The sequence below is a fragment of the Cydia pomonella genome, chromosome 16 (genome assembly GCF_033807575.1).
Source record: "Cydia pomonella isolate Wapato2018A chromosome 16, ilCydPomo1, whole genome shotgun sequence".
NCBI lineage: Eukaryota > Metazoa > Arthropoda > Insecta > Lepidoptera > Tortricidae > Cydia > Cydia pomonella.
The window spans coordinates 10,732,392-10,747,259 of NC_084718.1; the positions used below are offsets into that span (position 1 = coordinate 10,732,392).

General features: G+C 35.8%; 1 protein-coding gene and 2 long non-coding RNA genes across 6 annotated transcripts; 1 reads left to right on the forward strand and 2 right to left on the reverse strand.

Moving 5' to 3' along the window:
* Positions 1-48: 48 nt before the first annotated feature.
* On the forward strand, positions 49-3,874 carry LOC133526071 (uncharacterized). Of its 4 annotated transcripts, none has more exons than XR_009800677.1 (4): positions 49-270; positions 1,810-1,939; positions 2,092-2,252; positions 3,509-3,874. It is a non-coding gene; the product is annotated as an uncharacterized LOC133526071 (long non-coding RNA). The 4 variants fall into 4 exon arrangements; XR_009800679.1 differs by lacking the exon at positions 49-270 and adding an exon at positions 338-420; XR_009800678.1 differs by lacking the exon at positions 49-270 and adding an exon at positions 855-1,509.
* Positions 3,875-5,371: 1,497 nt separating this feature from the next.
* On the reverse strand, positions 5,372-8,468 carry LOC133526189 (uncharacterized). The gene is made up of 2 exons (XR_009800699.1): positions 8,278-8,468; positions 5,372-7,802 (listed from the first exon to the last, which is right to left on the reverse strand). It is a non-coding gene; the product is annotated as an uncharacterized LOC133526189 (long non-coding RNA).
* Positions 8,469-13,555: 5,087 nt separating this feature from the next.
* On the reverse strand, positions 13,556-14,495 carry LOC133526486 (uncharacterized). Its single transcript, XM_061863139.1, has 2 exons — positions 14,356-14,495; positions 13,556-14,073 (listed from the first exon to the last, which is right to left on the reverse strand). Exons 1-2 carry the CDS (start codon positions 14,389-14,391, stop codon positions 13,723-13,725), a joined length of 387 nt encoding a protein of 128 aa, XP_061719123.1. The 5' UTR covers positions 14,392-14,495; the 3' UTR covers positions 13,556-13,722.
* Between the last annotated feature and the right edge of the window lie 373 nt (positions 14,496-14,868).

A 14,868-nucleotide genomic window follows, 5' to 3' on the forward strand; every position in this document is an offset into this window, starting at 1 on the left:
ACTTTAATTTTAGTATAAAAAAAATATAAAAAGATTCAATATTTTAAATAACAAAAACATCGTGTTGCGTGTGTGCCTGTTCAGTAAGCATAGAATTATCTCGTTTAAATATTAAGTCATTTGCGGTGACTGTCAGCCCTATGCGGACATGAGCCCAGAGCAAACAGTGCTATACTCTGCTTCCTGTAAACAAGTTAGTACAGAAATGCTTTCATTTTGCGTATTATGTCGCTCGAATACCTTCCTCCGAACAATGATAACATACGAATCGTGAGTCGTGTTTGCTGACAATGGAATCTTAACAATTAGAAACAGGCGAGGCAGTCTTAGAATTAAATGACGTTATCAATTCTTTAAATGCAAGGAAAGATGCGAGACGAGTCGTAAAATACTTATTGGAAAAATCCTGCGTAAAACAATGTTATTATTGAGTTATGGTTGAGGTTTTGACGATCTGTCTGGCCTAGTGGGTAGTGACCCTGCCTATGAAGCCGATGGTCCCCGGTTCAAATCCTGATAAGGGCATTTATTTGTGTGATGAGCACGGATATTTGTTCCTCAGTTATGGGTGTTTTCTATGTATTTAAGTTTTTATCAATATTTATATATGATATATTATCGTTGTCTAAGTATCCACAACACAAGCCTTATTGAGCTTACTGTGAGACTTAGTCAATTTATGTAATAATGTCCTATAATATTTATTTATTTAAGCTTTTATCTCCAGTATCTTACGTTGTTGTTGATTCAGGTGTCCAAAATATTATCCAATATACCTAGTTTGTTTTCACAATTACTAAACTCAAACAAGTGAATGAATGGAATGTTTGTTATCCGTTGTTAATTTAATCTTAGCTATTAAACTAAATTAATTTGTTTCTATTAGATTAGTAAAACAATGTTTGGCACATCGCATTGATGTACCAAAGTCGGATATTTATAACATTTATTTATTAGCTACTCATAATATATTTTTTTATTCCCTTAATAATTGGTAATTAATAATATTTACCTATAGTTACTAAAAACCGTCCAAGCGCGAATCGTTTTTCAGGGTTCCGTAGTCAACTAGGAATCTTTATAGTTTCGCCCTGTACGTCTGTCTGTCTGTTGGCGACTTTGCCCCGTGATCGTTATTGCTAGAAAACTGCAAGTTGGTATAAATATATAAATCAATTGTGCCAACAAAGTGGTACACCTAAAAATAAAAATAAAAGTTTTTTTTACGGTACCTCTCCTGAACGTAAAGTGGAGATGAGTTTTTTTTTCAAACCTACGTAGGGTGTGGTTGGATAGGTATTTGAAAACAAATAGGGGTCTCCAATATTTTCTAAAATAATCGCTCCGATAAAAAAAAAATTGTGCCCTACCCCCATCACCTCCTTTTGAATCATGGATCACAAAAATATGAAAAAGTTGTGAAAATAGAGCTTAATATAGACATTCCATGAAAACTATAGCGAACATGATCAATTAAGCTAAAAAAAGACGTACAAAAGGGCTGTCAAGGTACTCCCTTTTGCTTGTTATGTGCTTACATGATACTTACTGACATCTGTTAAATATTTATTGTGACAGACGGGTAACTACACTGAGCATGCTCGGACATGGTCTTGGCCGGTTTTCTTTAAATTAAAGAGCGACTAACCTGGACCAGTTTTCATTATTATATTTTGTCAATTGCATAAAAAATACGTTCCTTATACCTACCTCATGGATTCGGTTCTATTTCACCTACCGAAACTTTTAATTTAATTGAATTTCTATTACCTATCATAATTTTTAATAATTATTTTTTTATAATTTCAGTTATTTTGCGACATATCCGATTGCCTCGGATGTGACAAGAGAATAATTCCACCAGCATTCCTCTGCTCAAATTAACCCACAGAGTCATCACTTTAAAAAACACCATGAGTCATCCACTTATGCCTGATAGGTTTGTGTCAAATCAAACAGATATCCGGCTTCAGTAGCCTCTCGTAAGATCATTGTCATCTGTTAATATACAACCGTTTGCTATGAATAGTGATTCACTCCGAAACTCTCGTATGATGTATGTTCTTTTAGATAATTTAGATCGCTTTTCAGATTGACAGCATTTGGTATCAGTTGATAAAAGAAGATATAGATTTGTCTCATTCAATATATAAGCTAGTTTCGTATCAAGTGACTTAAAGTCAACAAGTCTTACAAGGGTGGTGTAATAAGGATTGATCATGGCCGCTCTCATCAAACTTAGTCTTTTTGTGGTAAGTTAAATTTGGTTAAATAATACGTGGTTTTTGACACGACCTATTTAAATTTAGTTCGTTCATTTAAATTCCGTTTGCAGTTATTGTTTTGAAAATATTTTCTTATTATTTCAATAAACGTCATAAGATTGTAAATATTTACCTACTAATGTTTAAATAATTAAAATATAAAGCAGTGTCTCTTGCGTATTACGTATCTTATTTATCTATAATATACTAACTAATATTTTAAGAGGATACGGGAGCTGAGATTTATATATTTTAGGTGAATATATTCGTCTCGCTCACGGAAACGGCTCCTAAAACTAGTACGATAAGGACAACGCCAGATTTGGCGAAAAATCCTGTGGAAAAATCTCAAAAAACGATGTTTCGTACTCGACTGTTTCCTCCTTTAAAGCTTAACCAAATGTAACGAAATTGTGAGGTCTAAATGAGAATAAAATTATCTATGTTGGACCGTTTTGCTTTTTAGGCTAAATGATATCAGTTTGGAATACCATGCTTCTCTTTGCGGCCTTGTAATTAGGCCGTTTTTGCGAATATTTGAAGTGCACTAGCGCCTTCAGAAACAAAAAAAACCGGGCTAGTGCGAGTCGGACTCGCACAGAAAGGGTTCCGTGCCGTTATCTATAAAAACGGTCACCCATCCAAGTACTGACCCCGCCCGATGTTGCTTAACTTCGGTGATTGGATGAGAGCCTCGAGATTGGAAAGAAATATTTATTTTATTGTTTTTAGTATTTGTTGTTATAGTGGCAACAGAAATACATAATCTGTAGAAATTTCAACTGGCTAACTATCACGGTTCATGAGATACAACCTAGTGACAAACGGACGGACGGATGGACAGCGAAGTCTCAATAATTAATAGGGTCCCTTTTGACCCTTTGGGTACGGAACCCTAAAAATCGAAAAAAGTAAAACAGTCCGACACCGATATTAATAATAATAATTTGTGTCGAAAAAATAATTGCTCTAGCTTCAAAAACCACGGAGGAAACAGTCGTGTACGTTTGTATGGAGAAATGACCACTCCTGTTGGCTCTTATAAATTTAAGATTGGATTGTATTGTAATATCAGGATATTAATTAGAATTGGATGTGTTATGGATATGTCACAGTGTCAAAGGTGACTTTTCTTCAACCAAAAATTCATAACCTCTTATTACAATAAGAATACCCATCTTGAAATCAGTCTTTATACAGTGACACGTTATGCCGGAATATCATGTTTTATTTTATAATTTTAGATTGCCACAATCGCGATGGTTAACTCGCAGCGCGTCGTCGATGTTCCCCTGAATATGCCTCCAAATTTGCCGTGGATCCCACAGTGGGTTGAGTGCGAATTCGAGTTCGAAACGTTTAAAAATGGTCCCACATGTAACGACTGCTACAGCACCTACTACTGCACGCCTAAAGGGGGCATCCTGAGGAACTGCTTCGGATGGACACCTTACTGTGTTGACGGGAAATGTGTTAAAGAACCCAGTGTGGACTGCGCAGAGGTTGAGACAGTCACCGAAGTTTATTAGGGTCTGATAGTTTGATTGTATACGAGAATATGTACCTATAATCAAATAATGTAAATATATTAAAATAAATCCTTATATAAATGTCTCTTGTTTTAAAATTTGTTATCTGATACACTCCGCATGTTTTTTCGGGGCCTCTCTCTTTTATCATAGTGTTTATATTTTGCTTCGAAGCTCCCTGGTCTATTCCAAAGCAATATATTTGTAAAATTTTATATCGTGCAATAAAACTTAAATTAATAAATAAATAAATCCACCGAGAAAATAAAAATCACGATATTTGTATGAGCCCCGGAGTAGGTACGATTGATATTATAAATCTATAACTCAATGACAGACTTCAACCCCTTTTGCCTCCTAATCCCCTTTTCCTCCCCCTTTTCACCCTTACGGGGTGATTTTGGGGTTAAAATCTATATCTTTCCCATAACAACAACTATCTAAGTGAGTAAGGTTGCCAGAGCTCAACGACGGGGGTGGGGTTAGGGTCGGCAACGCGCATGTAACTCCTCTGGAGTTGCAGATGTACATAGGCTACGGAGATTTGCTTACCATCAGGCAGGCCGTATGCTTGTTTGCCACCGACGTAGTATAAAAAATCTACATACCAAATTTCAACAAAATAGGTTCTGCGGTTATTGATTCCCCATACAAAATTCCACCCCGCCCTTTCACTTAAGGGCAAAAATTTCAAGTTTTTGAATTTTGTTGTTGTTTATGTTTTAATACTATCCTACGTACCAAATTTCAGCTTCCTAGGATTTCAGGAAGTACCCTAAGGGTTTTGATGATCATTAGTGAGTGAGTGAGTCAGTGACGAAATCGTGTTTTTTTAGATATGAATAATAAAATCTAAAGTATGAGAGCTATGCAATTGAAATTTTTTATGCTTAATAAGTCTGCTATTGACATTATATTTCGAGAATTTTGTTTATCTGGTATAATCCAAACACAAGTTATGAGGGTTCAAAAAAACGACGAAGCGCTTCGAGAAAAGGTAGGTAGTGCTCTTGCGCTTCGTTTTGCTCGTCTTGGCGGGGGCACTAACGTGCCCCCAGATATCTATTGATATTATTATCTATTGAGATATTTTACACTCATATTCAATATAAGGTAATGTGTAATATATATTATGCCACAAGATGAGATAAATCATAACGTTATCGATAATATTTCAAGGTTACAAATTCAAAATATCGAGCTATCAACAATCATCTCGTATGTCATCACAAACCGTAAAAAGTATATTAGTATGATAAATAATCACGAGGACTGAAAATTAGTTATAGGTCCACTTATTGATCCTTTCCGTATCTGCCAGTCAACCGAAGGCCACCCTGCGGGCATCTTTCAAATACTTTAGGGCAAGAGACACTTAGAGCGCATAACATCCTCGTCCTGTCTGACACGGGTGTAGCTGTCAGCGCCGCGTACAATGCCGGAGAAGAATTCCTATTACTGCGCAATATCTGACTCTTGCAAATGTAACAACGGCCTTAATTGGATTCTTTCCACTGTCGTTTCAGTGTTTCATGTGAGGAAAATAATACTCGTTGATGTTGAAAATAATACGATAAGTACGGTTTATACGATTTTAATATACTCTTATCAGTATAACACACAGTAAACAACAATTTATTTATATTACCCTCTTCTTCGTTTAGTCTTAATTTCGATCTTCTGAAAACCAGTGCTGTTGCTTGCTGGGATACATTGTTGTGTGGGGATCTTATTTGACGTCTTTGTGTTGTTTTATTTTCAATATTTATTACTCGTTTAGTACGTCTCATGTAAAATTAAGTACTCGTACTACTTAGTGTGACTTTGAAGTGTCTTTATTATTTCATCTTTATTAACTACAGAAAATTTATCAAGTTAATTTGTCATGAGTTTCCAATATTTTAGCACTGCTGCAAACACGAGAGAGAATTGTAGAGAATATAATTACAAACGAAGAGTAGAATTTTTATGGTGAATATTGAGTAATTATTAATTAACTGTCAGTGATTTTGAAACTAATATTACCTATCTAAAATAGCCTTTTTTAAAAATGGTTAATATTACATAAACCAATGAAATAACTTAATCTATTATGAATTACTCTGAAGTAATTTTAAAATATAATATACAAAGTAAAAAAAAAAATAGTCGAAAATTAGAGGAAATTAGTCGGTTCATAACTTTTGTCACAAAGGTTTTTGCTGATAAAAAGGTATAGGTACAATATCTTTAATATTCACATATATGGTTTAAAAGCTTATTTAATGGAAAATTATTTACAATATAATTTTAGGTTATTTAGTGTCTCAGTGTTGCATAAGTTTATATGATATTCGAAAAAATGCATAAAAATCACCCCAAAAACACGCGCCTTGTTCACGCCGCGCGTGTTTTGATCCCCTTTTATTTATTTTTCTGTATTAACATGGTTGCATCTCACATAGAACGAAAACTGGGTCTTTTTACCTTTTTTTTATTACATATTCATGTGTATTTTAGTGCCAAAATTGCTACTGTACATGTTTACAAAATCTACTCGTTGTAAGGCAGTAAAAAATAAGCGTGTTACTAAAAAGTGCCTTAAGCCTGAAATTAGCTGAAGAGCAGATTTGTCGGAGTAGTTAATGTTGGATGTCAAATAATGTTCTAATAAAATAGGTTCACACAAATAAACAATTGTAAATATTTTATTAATTTTTATTCCCCTTTTGTGATGTATAATTTTTCACAATCCAGCCGCGTGTTAGCGTCCAACGGCAGTCGCAATGTAACCAAGGATTAAATTCAATTAAATTAATTATATTACGTTTTGATGAGTTAAACACACTTTCAAATCATAGCTACATTAAATAAATAAATAATAAATATTATAGGACATTATTACACAAATTGACTAAGTCCCACAGTAAGCTCAATAAGGCTTGTGTTGAGGGTACTTAGACAATGATATATATAATATATAAATATTTATAAATACTTAAATACATAGAAAACACCCATGACTCAGGAACAAATATCCATGCTCATCACACGAATAAATGCCCTTACCAGGATTTGAACCCGGGACCATCGGCTTCATAGGCCATTACATACATTATTTTATAAAAAGGTTAAATGTTATCAGCCAAAACCTTTGCGACAGAACTTATGGACCGACTGAGTACTTAAGCTGTCCAACTAATTTATCAGTAGCGGATTAGCTAAGATACTCAGTTTCTTTGTGCTTATAGTTAGTGCAAGCGTTATAAATGAAATAATAATGAGTGAAGGCCTTAATTTTTTTCAATAAATTATTTGTTTGTTTAGTAGATATTTATTTGTAGTATAATTGTCTCACAGTAAAACATGCAGCCGGTTAGCAAGACAAAATATTCGTAAGTATATAACTGTTAAGAGAGTTGTTTGCAGATTATGCCTATACTTTAACAGATTCACTGCCGGGAACTTTGTTCAGATGCTGGACAACCCGCTGGGCGGGTTGTTTTATAAGCAGCTACAGACTACCGGTTTCTGGGGTAGTGCGCCGTTTTTTGTCTGGCAGTGAATGTGTTAAATGTAGGTACTTCTGCTTTGGATGGCTCCAATGGACACTGCACTCGGTATAAATTTATCAATGAATGTCTCGAGCTCTAATTAGCGTTAGAAACATTACAACCACAATTTAAGCACAGCCTGCGCTAGGAATAGCAGAACAACGGCCATTATTGCAATAGGGCCTGTTCACACTGGGACAAGCTAATACTTTTCCACCAATCGGTAGACAGATTAGACGAGTGTTGCAGTCTTGGCAAGAATATTTCGGCGTCGTAGTTTGATCGCAGGTAGTCCAGCTCACAACCCCTGAGTCTTCGTCGTCATATTGTTCGGCCTGTCTCTTAACCCGGCCCTGATCTTCGTGTGCGCCTCTTTGAGATTCATGAGAACCCCCTTGAGATTCGTGAGGACCGCCCTGAGATACTTGAGGTCCTCCTTGAGCAGTTTGACCCAGTACTATGCTCAGAACGGCCAACTGAAAGAGTCATCGATATTATTAGGTATATTGTTTTTTTCAGTGTACCGTGTACCGAAAAAAATAATTTGATGAAGTCATCATTTACTATTTAAAAAAAAACTAAATTTAAATAATAAATAATATTTTTTTTATCAACATCCTAAAACAGATTTGTTGTTACAAACCGACCTGTTGGCCCGTGTAAAACATAATTCGCAAGTCCCGATTTTCGTTTAAATAATAACAAATATTTTGTTACTGTTTTAAAAAAAATCTTTCTGTGATATCATCGCCATTGGGCTACCTTTAAAAAAATGTTTTAATATAGGGTATATTATAAGGGTCACGAAATACCAATAAAATAAGTCAAATTAGATTCCAAACTCCGCGTACAGAACAAATAAACGTTGATTACTTAGATTTTATTTATACCAATGAATGAAAACAATATTACGTTAATAAACCGAATTAATTATTTAAGAAAATAATTTACCAGCACTAGCAGACACGTAGCGTGTTTCAATATCGCCATGTTTACGTTTTATAGAGTACTTAGTTGTATTCGATGCAACTGAGGGCTGGCCATCGCTTTTATACTTCATATCTACTCGTTATCAGGACTCGATACCTAGGCAACCTTGGATTTTCCTTAGAGAAAAGTCAACAGTTTAGCGTGTCTAGTTTTCCGTTGGGGAAATTCTGTTATTGTTATGAAAACCTACTTTCTCATCAGTTTAAATAAACAGCAAGATGGGATCAGAATTTCTAGTGCATTTTTATTAAAATACTTATTTATGAGGTTTTCAACAATTTTATTTCGAAAGTACCTAAAAACAACAAGGTTATTTACACCGCAACAGTTTCGATGAAGGAAACCGAGCTAATTCCCAATAAGGCCTAGTTTACCCTCTGGGTTGGAAGGTTAGATGACACTCGCTTTCGTAGAAACTAGTGTCTACGCCAATTCTTGGGATTAATTTCCAAGCGGACCCCTGGCTCCTATGAGCCGTGGAAAAGTGCTGGGACAACGCGAGGTAGATAATGATGGTGTGGTGAAAAAAATGTGTTTCACTAGGTGGTATCATTGGTTTATCCTCTAACTCGAAACCCTCGCAACGCTTAAGGTTCAACTTTTCAATTTTGGAATGTTACGCGTGTTTCAATATTAGCACGAGCTAATAACTTTGCCCCCTTGTAAAACAAATAACTATTTATCAGTATATAATAATTGAATTTAGGTACACATATAATTTTTAAGGTATTTATTTCGTTTATAGATTTTGCCACAACAATTACCTCTGCGTGTTGATATATATAACTATACTTGAGTGAAATACCCGCGACTTTGTTGTTAAACTACCAAACACCTGGCACGTAGTAGATACAGTCAGCATCAATAATAGCGTATGAAACAACGCTCCAAAAATATCTGCAACGCTTTATTTGTTCAATATATAGCCATATCTCTTTTTTAGCCAATCATGCCATTTCACGTCCTTGGAAGAAGAATACTGGGAAAAACAGTATGCCGTATTTTTAAACTTAGGGTTAGGGGTAACAACAAATCACGTCCACATTTTTAACATTAGCAGAATTGGTTTTGTATCAGCAGGTACTTACTTAACCCAATAATGATTTAAGTTCTAGGATACCTATTAAATCCCATAATAACTCTTTCTAGAAGTGTCTGATAACACCGTGCTAATAGAAAACAATAGGTGCCTATATTCTATTGACTTTCCACTAGGAAAACCCGCAGTTACCTCCGACCTGATAACGGCCAGATAGGAAGTATAAAAGCTATGCACAACATTCAGATGCATTCAACTCAGTACTTGGAAACATGTCGATTCTAAATAACACTATTTGCCTCGTGGCTCTGGTAAGTACCTACTTAAGGTTTTAGAATTCACAAAAAGATTAACTCATATCGTATTTGTAAACTACGAAACCTTGCGAAAATATGTGTGATTTTCAGGGTGTATAGCCAACGTGCCAATCGTTAACTCTCCGTAGCGTAGCGTAGTAATCTCTCTCTATCACTCTTCCATATTAGCGCGAAAGTAAATGTTATTGCGTTTCGTTCGCTACGGAGCGTAAACGCTTGGCATTTTGGCTACGCACTCAGTTAAGCTTCTAAATTGTAGACTTTTTTTTATATACAGAGTACTACAGTTGTATCCACATATTTTTGTAGCTTTTTCGGTGAGAATAGAATAGAGATTAATACTGTTCCCTTTAAACAGAGCATTAATTTTATGTTGCTTCAAAACAGAGCATTAATGATAGGTGCTTATAACTCATAATTAAGTATATTTTATGCCTTCTAGTTTGCTTTCCTGAGTGTGGCTCTTGGGCAGTCAGCTCAAGGCGGACCTCACACATCTCAAGGAGGACCGCACCAAAACCAAGGCAGAGCCAAGCGCCAAGCTGACCAAGTGGAGGCCCTAGCCATTGTTAACTGGACCACTTGCGATCCCGCCGTCACGCCAAAGTACACATGCCAAGATTGCAACACTCGTCTCATCTGCTTGCCTATTGGCGGAAAAACTATTAGCTGCCCAAAAGTTTTCGCACCTTACTGTAATGAGGGATATTGTTCACCGGTACCTAGTGCCGATTGCCAATAATTGGTCCCAGGGAATTCCATTAAATTCTTATTAGTATTTCTTGCATTTCGGCATCCTAAAATTTGTTTATTAAAGGCATCTTTCATATTTTGCCAAAATTGCTTCGTGATTCATTATTTTGATTAACATTTAAAAATGTTCACGTACTTTTTGTTTATGTTTATTTTCAATAAAAAATGTCAGCAAACATTACTGGTTTGAATTTTATATAAAGGGCACTGAAGCGTCAGTGGAATTAATCCAATTAAGTTTGATGGGCGAAAGTTTTGTGCAAAAGACAGCATGCAATATTGAGTGGTAATTAAAATATTCCTAATAAAGAATGTTCTATTTTACATTACACAAAACTATGGTTTGACACATGATACACATACATTATGCTGACCATCAGGCGGGTCGTATATAAAAAAAACATGCAAGGGGCCGGTTGCATTAAACCGCCTGTCGACGTCATCGTAGTTCGTGCAAAGCTTGTATATTCGCGATTGTCAGCTTTTGCGAATAACTGACAGGCCGATAACGTTCGGCGAACTGGTAATCAGTGCACCCCCTAACAAGTTTGACTATTCTTGATTGGGTAATAGGCGTAATAGCTGCCGTTGCCGCATATTTATCGTAGATCAGTTTGTTGGTTTTGACTGCTGCAACTCACCCTTGAGTGACAAATTGTGTTGCAAAAAGTTCTTCACACTAATGTTAAAACGTATGAAAGGCGAGCGAACATTAAAACGGCAACGGTATGGAAGGTATAATAACTATAACAGATACCTAGCTATACCTTTACCTGAATTACCACAAATTTAATTTATTTAAGTGATCCGAAGTACTTACAATAGGTATCAAACCCTACTCCAAAGTCCAAACTTAATTATGAAATTAATTAAAGAGTGCGATATCGGCTTGCAGCTGTATATTATTCAGAACTTTTTCCATTTTTCAAGTTTAAAGTTCTAACTCTTCTAAAGCTTGGAATCTAAGCTCGCTTGGCTATGTCGTGGCCGATAGAATGATTTTGACGGTATGCTTCAACAATGCATCTATATGTATTTACTTCACTTTAATTTCAATAACTTAGCCAAAAGTTAGTTGGCTTTGTGGCTACCATCAGTTCGGCACTAACATAAACGCTATCGAGAATGCATAGAAAGTAAGTTACGTTCCCGATAGCGTATATGTCAGTTTTGACACTGTCTGCGACTCATGGTACGAGTATAGTCAGTTGTAAAAGAAAACTTTACGTCTTTCCATTGTCGCTATTAGCAACAAATAGTAAAATCAAATTTCAATTGAAAAATAGCGCAACTTCCGACAAAAACGTATTTTTTTTGGTGTTTTTGAGTTCTGTCGATATGCGAGATCTATCCTCATGACCTGTGACTCCCGTGAACACCGTGAGAGTTAGAAATTGTGTAAGGAAAATACTACAATAAAAAATTACATGTTTTGTTTATAACGGTGAACCATATGCCATCCTCAAACTCTGTATGTAAATAAAAAATAACGCTTACAACAAATAAAGGTAGGTTTACGCAAACAATGATGTAACTACACTAGATACGATTTTACGGGAAATCTATAAAACGAAACATAATACTACTTATTAGAGATAAATATTCATAGATATTTTAAATATGTGTCCAAAGTTCAGAAATATTTTTATTATTATACATAACAAAGATTCTTATTTTTGGGAAAAAATAGTAGTTTGTTCAATTACGTTCTTTTTGTAAAATTCTGTTAAGTAAACCACACAAATATTTTTTATTAAGGCGAACTAAATCAAGAAGTAATCGCGTGGTAAACTTAATTGCCTGTAACTTGTAAGTGCTTGGCTGAACGCCGTAGCCTATTCGTAGCAGAAACATTTCAAACACATGTGTTCAGCCCACTATATGTTTCCTACAACAGGCGTCCATAGACTATTACAACAATAATGTCTTAATTACAATGCAGGATATTTTACTGGATCGAGCTGCATATTGTGAAAATAAATTGCCTTGCAAGTAGATACTTTTGCATTCTATTTCCTGCAGCCAAAACGGGCGATATTAAAATACGGATTCACATGTCTCATATAAGCAATGACCACATTACCGAATCTATAATGAGATTAATGAGTCTAAATACAAATATTATTTTCTTACTTTATAAGTTTAATAGGTAATGTTTAGTATTCATTCTTTTATAATTATGGCTTCAGTCCAGTGGGATGGGACTATTTCGCCAGTATCAGGGTATTAGGAGCTTTAAATACTAAAATTGTACAGTTAGTACAAGACAGTGTACGGTGATTTTATTTGCTCTTGTAAAGCGCTAGCTGGACTTAACAAGTAGCACGTAGACTAACGACCGTTGACTCCAAAATGGTGGTTAAACGCGTGTCAACATTAATTCTGCAGTCACTGCACACTACCACATTAGTTGACTGTATTATAAGCTATCGATATTATACTTTAAATAATATTAATGAGCAAAAAACAAAGTAATTAATCACGAGGCTTACTATTTACTATCAAGATAGTGCTCGAACCGGAAGTCTAATGTTTAGTATCGCTACGTACCGTTATGTTCGCTCACGTCTAAGATGTAAACTTATTTTATGCATCTCGCTCGTACTCGCATATAGACGTGAGAGATTATGTCAGTGTCAAAACTGGTGGTAGCCTGGTAGCTGTAGATGTCCTTAACAGGCAATTGAGCTAATCTACATTACGTATCGAAAAATACCAATGTAAATGTAATAATAATAATTAATGTACCTAAATACTAGCTTCTGCCCGAGATTCTGTCTGTGTGGAATGATGACGTTGGTTGATAAAATCTATTTTATAATCTTTTCCTCGGACCTCAAACTATCTCATCAATACATATTAGACAAATTTACTTTTATAATATTAGTAGGGATGTATACTTAACATGGTTGGAATTTATATTAACATCTCACCTTAGCAATAAACCTACTACCTGTAATAATAGCCTACCTGTGTAATAATGACGCAGTAGGCTGAGTAAATGGGAACAAAGTCCTTGTTTACTAGTTAATCGTTGCTGTTATCAACATGAAGAGCGTAATTAGGTAAGGTAACCTTACGCCAAATTTTAAAGAGATCTTTTTGAAATTAATAAAATAAAATAAACACAGAAATTGAAAAGTGAGCTTTATTAAATAATACAAAAAGGAACGCGTTACAACATTTTAAATGTTTAAAATGTAGTTCAGTTTAATCTGTTTGAGTATACTTAGTTTACACATCAGTCGCAATACTCCTGGGGTTGGATTCGTGACAGTTGTTTACTGGTGTTTAATATTAGACTGTGGCAGGCACTGCGGAGGCCGGGGCGCACTCAGCGGAAGGCGTGGCCGTGCAGTTTCCGAGGTTGCAGTAAGGCAGGGTAGGGTCGGTGCAGGCACGCTGGATAGCACCAATCTTCGTGCATACAACCTTGGTTTTACAGTCTAGGCAGCTGCTTCCGACGGTAGCGCAAGGGGTGAAGACGGGGAACCAGGGCGCGGAAGCGATCCACGGAGGAATGAAGGGGTTGGCTGCGGGGGCCCAACCGCCGGCGCCCCAACCAGGGGCTGCAGGCGCACCCCATCCGCCGGCCGCTGGCCAGCCTCCAGGGCCTCCAGCCGCTGGCACGGCTGATGCAACTGCCACCTTTAAAAAAATGTTAATTTAATGTATCAAAAAGAAGCGAGAGATTTAATCACTTCGCGGTAAATATTGCTGTAGCGCTACTTAATAGGTAGGTACTTAAGTTCATTTCGGTTTTGCTTCCGTACTTGGCTGTTACTACTTGAATCATGTGACAGTGATACCATTTTAAACGAAGAAAAGATTTAAAAAGAATTTCATGCGATTGCGTAATCCATCTTATAAGATTATGATATGATTATATCTTGGCCTTCAAAATAAATTTTGTTTCAACAATACACTTACCAAAACACACAGGGCTAGTACAATTTTAGAAACCATATTGATGATTTTTGTTCTTCGTGATGTGATCGTTCGTTCGTACTTTTGATACAACTAGTTGTGATGTCGGTAGTCAGTGCTCCTTGTCTTTTATACAGTCTACTATTTAATGAAAGGCTTAGCGCTAAACAACCCAATTAGATAGGAACATAGGAGGTTTTACCAATGGAAATGAATAATGTTCAACATAGATAACATCACTCTTTAGGTACCGATAGCAGCAGCGTTAAAATAAATTTATCAATTATAACCTAACCTAACCTAACTATATTCAAAATAATGCTTAGGTAAATGTGAGACTAGGCATTATAAATTTTACTACTGTGCTAGGTATCGACGGGGGATTTAGCGTACTTATATTCAAGTGGTCAAAATAATTTAGGTCATTAGGACAATCATGAGTTATGTGTTGCAAAGCTTTGAAACTTAGAAAATCACACACTTTAGATACAGGTAGATGCAGAGAGAGGTGACCCC